Source organism: Dendrobium catenatum, unplaced genomic scaffold, assembly GCF_001605985.2.
Source record: "Dendrobium catenatum unplaced genomic scaffold, ASM160598v2 original_scaffold_241589, whole genome shotgun sequence".
Classification (NCBI taxonomy): Eukaryota; Viridiplantae; Streptophyta; class Magnoliopsida; order Asparagales; family Orchidaceae; genus Dendrobium; species Dendrobium catenatum.
The window spans coordinates 274-8,629 of NW_021559996.1; the positions used below are offsets into that span (position 1 = coordinate 274).

Here is an 8,356-nt window from a genome sequence, read left to right on the forward strand (position 1 = left end):
TCGTTAAAATTAAACATATTAGTGACCATTTTTTTGACACTAATGAATATTATTTGGATGCTATTAGTAATTTTGATAATTAATTTTATTTAATACATTTTTCCTATAGCTACCAAAATAAAAAATTGGTCGCAAAATGATCAACCAAATAAATCACATGCCCCTTTAATTTTATTCCTTTAATTTCATTAGGTTTTGATATATATTTATGGATAGAAAATTTATGATATTTAGTAAAAAATTATTATCCAATTATTATGCCTTAGCAATAAAAAATATGAGCAATCCATCACTCCTTTATATTACAATTAGTTAGATAAATTTAATAATAGAGAAATAACACATTTTTTTAGCTTGAGATAACAATAATAAAAAACATATAATCCAAAAAATTATATTCATCCGGCAGTATCATTGTCAAGAATTTGTTAGCAGAAAATGAAAATTATATTCATTCATATATTTTTACAAATACATCCATTAATTAACATAAAAATGCGATCTCAGAAATCATTAATCATAAAATCTTAATATTAATAAAAAGATAACATCTAGTTAACATAAAAATCTTTCATTAACTTTTATGCAAATAAATATAAAATTACAAAATCATCTCTAACAAAGGTAAATGACAACATCAATTTGTAGTCATGCTGGCACCAATCAATATCTTGTACTGCTGCAGTGTGAGATCTAACTCCATAACAATCAATACACATTTCGGATGCAAAGAACTTCAACTTGGAGTACAAGTAGGCAACCCCTACATAAAAATTTTATAAACAAGATTACTAGAATATTTCAGCAATTCCAAGATAATTCAATGTTTTTTTTGGTTAAAACCCTCTTATGGGGCCTACGAGTTCATTTAAAACATCGGTTACACAATCCTTAAAAGACTCCACCAGCTCAATATTGCTCATAAGAGCTACAATCCAAAAAGAAAAAAGAAAGCCTACGAGCCGGCAGATCCTTATACTACGATTACAAAAAGAACTTAAAATAGTCGGGCTAATCAGCAAAAGCACCCAAAAAAGGAGAGACCAATTAATCTTTATAACTTTCAGCTCCGCTCTCCTGCAAAAAAATCTACGGTATAGCAAAATGGAAAAAACATAAAATAAAATAACATACCTTTGTCAAAATTCTGCCTTGCTTGTAATAGTACCTACAAAGAAACCTCAAGGAAAAAATTAGCCCAAAGATATCATGAAACAGCATAAAAATCCACCACCATAGAAAGAACGAACCGCACCACACCAAACCCTGCATGGCAAACCAACCAACATGCCAACAGAATCGATAAAACGCCTTGCCCTTACCAACAGAGATATCCTCCAAAATCAGCCAAAAAGTACCAAACCCACCAACACCAGAAATACAAGATATAACCCAATCACAGGACACAATAGCCCCCAAAAAATCCAAGATATAACCCAAGTAAACGACACAAAGCCTCCAGTTAAAAAGGAGAAACTACCCAGATAGGCTCCAGAAAGAAAACCAGCCGGACCAATACCTCCAGAACATATACGTAAACCACCACAACCCCCATCGGATAGCACAAAGCTCCCAGTTATACCAAAATAACATCAACAGGAAACAGCCCCAGAACATCATGCCTAAAGCGTGATAAACCCAGCTAGACCGGAAACAGCAAAACAAAGCCAAAAACCCAGAATACATAAAATAGCAGCACAGTTAGCAGCTTCTCATGTAGGGCAGACCCATGCGATCCAAATTAATCAGCCCTTCAATGTTCCTGGGAATCGAAGCATCATTAAAATGGTAAAAACAATCTAAGTTACAACCCATCTTAGCTAAGGCATCAGCCACCGCGTTACCTTCTCGCAAAATGTGAGATATAGAGTAGTTCATACCAGACAAAGCTAATTTAATCTCACGAATCTTATAGAAGTTGGTAGGATTATAACTGGAATTACCACTGATATAATGAATTAGGAGAAGAGCGTCAACTTCAACCCAAATATTGATGAAACCAAGTGACAAACAAAGTTTAACACCAAAATTTAAGCTATCAATTTCAGCAGTAATAGCATTGGTACCAGAAGAAGGACCAGCAAAGGCCACAACAATTTTGCCATTATGATCGCGAATAATACCACCACAACCAGCAGTAACACTATTGTAGGAACCGTCCGTGTTTAATTTAAAATAGTCAATCACAGGACGCTTCCAGTAAATTAATTTCTCCCTACTCTGAATCTTTCTGTTGGAAAAAACCAAACCAAAAGCAGAAGCAGCATTATAATGGTTCTTGAAAGAAATTGGTTTAATAAGATTGGCATTATATAATTGGATAACTTTGTTCTTAACTTTGGAGATGATATTCATGGCATCCATACGAATATTGTTATGCTTGGAATCATTTCTACTGGCCCATAAGTACCAACATATAAAGACAGGAATAATATTTCTAATATGCCCTTTGATAGGGATGATCCAATCCCTAATTTTAGTAGTAAAAGAAGCATAATAACCATCCACCATCACTTTAAAGATATTATCAAAATAATTCCAGACTTTGATAGCAATGGGACCATTAATGAACACATGATTAATATTCTCAAAATGATAGCAACATTGACATTTAGAGACAATAACCAATCCTTTCTTCCTAAGCAAAGAATCAACAGGTAAATAGTTAAAGATAATTCTCCAAAAAAGAAAAGAATAGGTAAGAGGGATATTATCATGCCAAAAAAATTTATAAAGATTATTATTAGGCAAATTCTGTTTCACCGAAAACCAAACAATCTTAGTATTAAATTTACCATTAGGGGCCTTGTTAAAAAGAATGCAATCATCAATATTCTTATGAATAGAAATCTTAGAAATAAGCTCGATAATAGAATCAGGAATAACATCAGCTAATAAATTCAAATTCCAGTTATCAAATGTATAGAAATCCTTAACTTGCATCTTAGAGATAGAGTGAGTATTTAAAATATTATCAATAGAGAAATTACCCAGCCATTTATCTTGCCAAAAATAGATGTTGCCCGCACCCAACCCCCATTGAATAAATTCTTCAGCCTCCCATTTAACTTTACACAATCTCTTCCAGTTAACAGAATCACCAGGTTTATAAGAGCATAACAAGGGGTGATAATGAGAACAATATTTGACGTTCATATAATTAGCCCATAAACTTTTATTAGATCTGAATGAAAACCAGAGTTTATGACTAAAAGTTTTGGTCATATCGGCAAAGGTACGAAAGCCAAGACGACCTTCCTCCTTAGTCCCAGCACAATTAGACCAAGAGCTCCAAATAATAGATCTCTTGTCACCTTTACAACCCCAAAGAAACTTGTTAAAAATAGTTTCCATTTTGTTGCAAATATAATTAGTAGGACTAAGTGTATGCATAAGATAGATGGGAATAGAACTAAGCACATGTTTAATGAGAACCATTCTACCACCATAAGAAAGAAAATTATAAGCCCAAGAAGATAATTTCTTTTGAATGTTCATAAAAATATTATCAAAAAGATGGGACCATTTTTTCCCTTTATAAAGAGGAACTCCAAGATACTTAATAGGAAGGACAGTTGCATTAATACCAAATCTTCTACTAATATTACCAATACGCGTAGCAGATATAATTTTGGCAGGAATAAAAGCACACTTGGTAGAATTAAACGTTAACCCACTAGCTTGCTGGAAAATGTTAAGAAAATTGAAGAGAAATTTAAGCATTTTCATGGAACCATTAGAAAAAAGAATAAAGTCATCCGCAAAACTTAAATGAGTAATGGCCACACCCCCAATAGTTTTGTAATAGAGCTTAGGGTGACAACTAAAAAGATTATTAATACCACGAGAAAGAAATTCAGCAGCAATGATGAAAAGAGCAGGAGATAACGGATCTCCTTGTCTAATACCATTAGAAGACTTGAAAAAGTCCTGGGCCTTACCATTGATAATAACAGAAAAGTAGGAGTTTTCAATACAGTGTTTGATGAGATTTGTATATTGCAAATTAAAACCAAATAAATGCATGATTTTGTAAAGAAACTTCCAATTTAAATTGTCATAAGCTTTAGATATGTCCATCTTAAAAATGACATTCCCACCAGAAATTTTCGCATTAAGATCATGAATCATTTCTTGAGCAAGTAAGACATTGTCAAAAATAGATCTACCTTTCACAAAACCCGTTTGTTCTAAAGAAATAATCTTAGGAAGAAAAACAGCCAGCCTACTCACAAGAATCTTAGTAATAAGTTTGTTGAAAAATGTGCATAAACTAATGGGGCGAAAATCATTCCAATAAGTAGCACCAACAATTTTAGGAATTAACACAATAGTTGTTGAAGTAAAGAATTTAGGCATAGGATTACCTTCAAAAAAATCTTTCACAGCATTGATAATATCATTTTTAAGAATTGGCCAGAACTTTTGGAAAAACTTGTTAGTAAAACCATCAGGACCGGCAACAGAATCAGTGTTCATATCTTTGATACTAATAAGAATCTCCTCTTCATTAGGAATACTATTCAAAACCAAATTGTCATCATTAGTAATAAGAGAAGGAATAAAATAAAAATCTGTGTTTAAATTAGGCAAGAAGTTTCTATTAAAAATATTCTCAAAAAAATTAGAACCAGAAAAAGCAATCAAATCTTGATTAGTAATCTCCTCCCCATCCGGAGTAATAAGTTTATGGATATTTCTGCTAGTTTTATTGTGATTGGCAATGTTATGGAAATAAGAAGTATTCCTATCCCCCTCCACAAGAAACTTAACAGAAGCTTTTTGTTTCCAAAAGGCTTCTTCTTTTTCTTGTAAATTAGCCAAAACGTTCTTGGCATTGTTAAGAGCATAAAGATTGATATCATTGGACTGAGACATGTACATACGATCGGCCTTATCGACCTCATTCTCAGCAAGTTTGATGTTAGAAAATATATTTTTAAAGATGTTCTTGTTCCACCATCTAAGAGGTTGTTTCAACCTCTTAAGCTTGAACCAAAGCCTATTCATACCAGTCACATTATCATTGGGATGAAGAGGAGCAGCCCAATTACATCTAATAATGTTTTCAAGTCTGTCATCCAACAACCACATGTTCTGAAACCGAAAAGGTTGAGAAACAGCGTTACTATTAGTAGAAACAGTAAGCAGTAACGGAGAATGATCAGATAAAGTCCTAGATAAATGTTCAATATGAGTGTTATGGAAAATGGAAATCCACCTGTCATTGAAAAGGATCCTATCCAATCTTTGCCACATGGTTCCCCTATTCCAAGTAAAGTTATTACCCAAAAAGCCAATGTCATGAAGATTACAGTTTAAAATCATGTCATTGAAATCCTCCATAGCTAACAAATGAGGAGAGTTTCCACCAATCCTCTCGGAAATATTTGTAATACAGTTAAAATCTCCTCCAACCAACCAAGGAGCACTAATAGTAGAGTAGAAATCATGAAGCAATTCCCATAGAATTTTTCTACCAATTCTAGTACAGGAAGCATAAACAAAGGAGGCATAAATGGAAATATGATTAAAATTAGCATTAACATGAACGACTTGAGGAAAATCACTAATAATATCAATAGAAAAAGACTGTTTCCACATAATCCAGATCTTGTTAGTACAATTGGCATAAGCATGATCAAAACCCAACATATTGCAGATATTATCTAATTTAACAGCATAAACAAAAGGTTCAAGTAAAACGAGAATCTGAATGTCATTACTCCTACAAAGGTTCTTAACCCGATCTTTCGAAGTGGTATTACCCACCCCCCTTATATTCCAAATGAGGACTTTAAACATTAATAACATTGTTGGAAGCACGAGTAGCCCTAGGGTTCTCGGAAGGCACAGTTTTTTTATTTTTTCCTTTCTTTTTCACTTGAACAAAGACTTCCTCCTCCACGTTCTTCCCCTTATAATTCGGATTTGACACCGCCTCATCGTTTAGATCACTCAAATTATCAATTGGAAGAACAATTTCAAGTGACCCAATTTCTCCTTCTTCCATACCATCCACATTTCCAGCCAAATCATCATCATCTTTCTCCATTAGATTTAAAGCTTTTCCACTATCTTTAGTAATACAAGGCTCTTTGGTAGTGCTATCAGCATTATTACAATTTTTTGAAGTATCGCAAAGTTTATCTCCATCCTTGGAATGGGACGGAGGCCTGGAAAGTTCCTCATCTTTATTTTCAAACATGTCATCCTCTTCATTTCCCGATAATACATTTTGGTGTAATTCATCATCCACTCTTTTGTCACCATTATTATCCTCTAAATCCTTCTCCAAAACAGCATAAGTATTAATATGAGCTTCTAACATAGTAGATTCAGTGTCAATTTCCTTATTATAAGGTTTATAACTAGGCTGAATAGCGTCTTGTCCCTCCAACATATCAAAATTTCCTTGCTTGGTGATTCCTTCCACAACCAAATCAACTTTTTTAGGAATCCCCTCCGACTATTTTTTTAAATGCGGATGAGCAACAAAACATTCCTGAATCGCGTGGCCATGAATTTTACAATGTAAACAAAAATCAGGAACTTTCTCATATTCAACTTTCTGTAAATAACCACATTTATCAGAACCAATCAATATTTCTTTAGGATGTTTTTTGGTAATGTCGATTTCCACAAGAACCCTCACAACAGAAGGTCTAGACCTATTAGCAGTCGCCTGATCAATTTGCAACGGACGACCGAAAATAGAGCCTAAAGCATGAAGAACATGATTATTGAAAAAATGCAACCTTAAATTAGGAAAAGATATCCAAATAGGCACAATAGGTTATCCTTCTTTCACATAAAAAAAAGGAGTCCATTTTAGTAATCTCATTTGACAGTTTAAAATGAAGTAAGATCGCCTCGAAAAAACCCGACTATAGTCTAAATCATTCGATAATTGTATAGAAACATGTCTAGCATCAAGAAGGCCAATTGAAAAATTTCCAAAAAGCTTAAGTTTCGAAAAAAAATTTCTTATAGCATCAAGGTTCGGCCGCCTCACAGTAAATTTTCCAACCAAAGTGAACTGATAAGGACTAGCTAATTTCAAGATATCATCCTAAGACATAAGAAGAGCAGGAACGCCTTTAACCGTAGATTTAGTGAAAGAGATTACCGGATTTTGAGAAGATGAATCACCCGTGAGAACATCTCGAAAAGACCTAGAAGCAGGAGAAAAAGATCCAGACAAACCTTGCAAAGAATCGCCCTTATTAGACGGTGGAACACCCCACACACCATTCGGTAGAGTCACTTGACTTTTCTCCATGAGGAAAAAAGAAGGAACAGGGCCAAAAGGCCAAGATCGAAACCACAATCGCGATCAAAACAAGAAAAAACAGAGGAGAATAAAGGAAAAAGATCTGGAAGCAAAGAAAGGAGCGGGCCGCCAAATCGCAAAGAAATCGCCAGAGCACAGGAAACCCTAGCGAAAAAAGTTGTCGAAAGATAATTCAATGTAAAATTGTAGGAAACTTGCATATTGATTGGCATCATATCTTCCTCAAAGCAAAGTTCATAAAAATATGATAGATGTTCTACTGATTGATCGCCTCCCTACAAAATTTTAAATAAATTATTTAAAAAAATATTATTTTCTGTCATTCTATGAATATGAAGAGTAAAAACTCAAGGAAACAAAAGTAATAATAATAATACTTCAAGTCACACCAAAGCTGTATGAACCACTAAAATCCAATAAAATCATTAACTTTGGTACTACTTTTTGAGTGAACTAAAGGAGGAACAACGTTGGGCTAAACAAACTAATGATAAATTTCATTTTCAACTAAGAATATCAAACCTGTAAGAAAGAACAAACACTTGTATCGTATGAATTCTGTAACTTAGCAATCTGAGATTAAGGAAAAAAACTCATTAGATTGAAGAGTTTGAATATATCAATACCATAGTAGAATACATGAAAAATGATAGGAAGAAATGCATGGATACAAACATAAAAGGGAAGAAGAATAGCAATAAAAAAAACCAGCAGTTGCGTCCCAACACTACTAAAAAAGTAAGGCTTCCGCAACAGTTATTAGCAGCAAATTAATAAATCGCTGTAATAGACCTGCTCAAAATTAGCCGGGCGGGAATCTAAAAAAAGCAGCTAAAGAAATAAAGCCCTAGTTTTATTATTCAGCTCCACGCGCGCGACGCGGGAATCTAAAAAAAGCAGCTAGTGATGGCGATGTCCGGTATCGCCCTCGCCGCGACATTCGTCGTCTCTTCGCGGAGGTAAAGAAATCAATTTAAAAAAAAAACGCGGAATTGAAGGATTTTTCTTTACTTTCAGCAGAGTGAGAACCAAGGGGTAGATTTAGATGAATGCTCTGAGACG

The 8,356-nt window shown here is 34.0% G+C and overlaps 1 protein-coding gene across 1 annotated transcript; it reads right to left on the bottom strand.

Moving 5' to 3' along the window:
• Positions 1-1,134: 1,134 nt before the first annotated feature.
• LOC114578976 lies at positions 1,135-7,282 on the bottom strand (the record flags this gene model as incomplete). Its single annotated transcript, XM_028692614.1, has 8 exons — positions 7,130-7,282; positions 6,873-7,072; positions 6,554-6,758; positions 5,813-6,469; positions 4,449-5,712; positions 1,728-4,367; positions 1,520-1,622; positions 1,135-1,168 (listed from the first exon to the last, which is right to left on the bottom strand). Coding segments are annotated over exons 1-8 (5,256 nt in total), but the record flags the coding sequence as incomplete, so codon positions are not given.
• Positions 7,283-8,356: the final 1,074 nt, after the last annotated feature.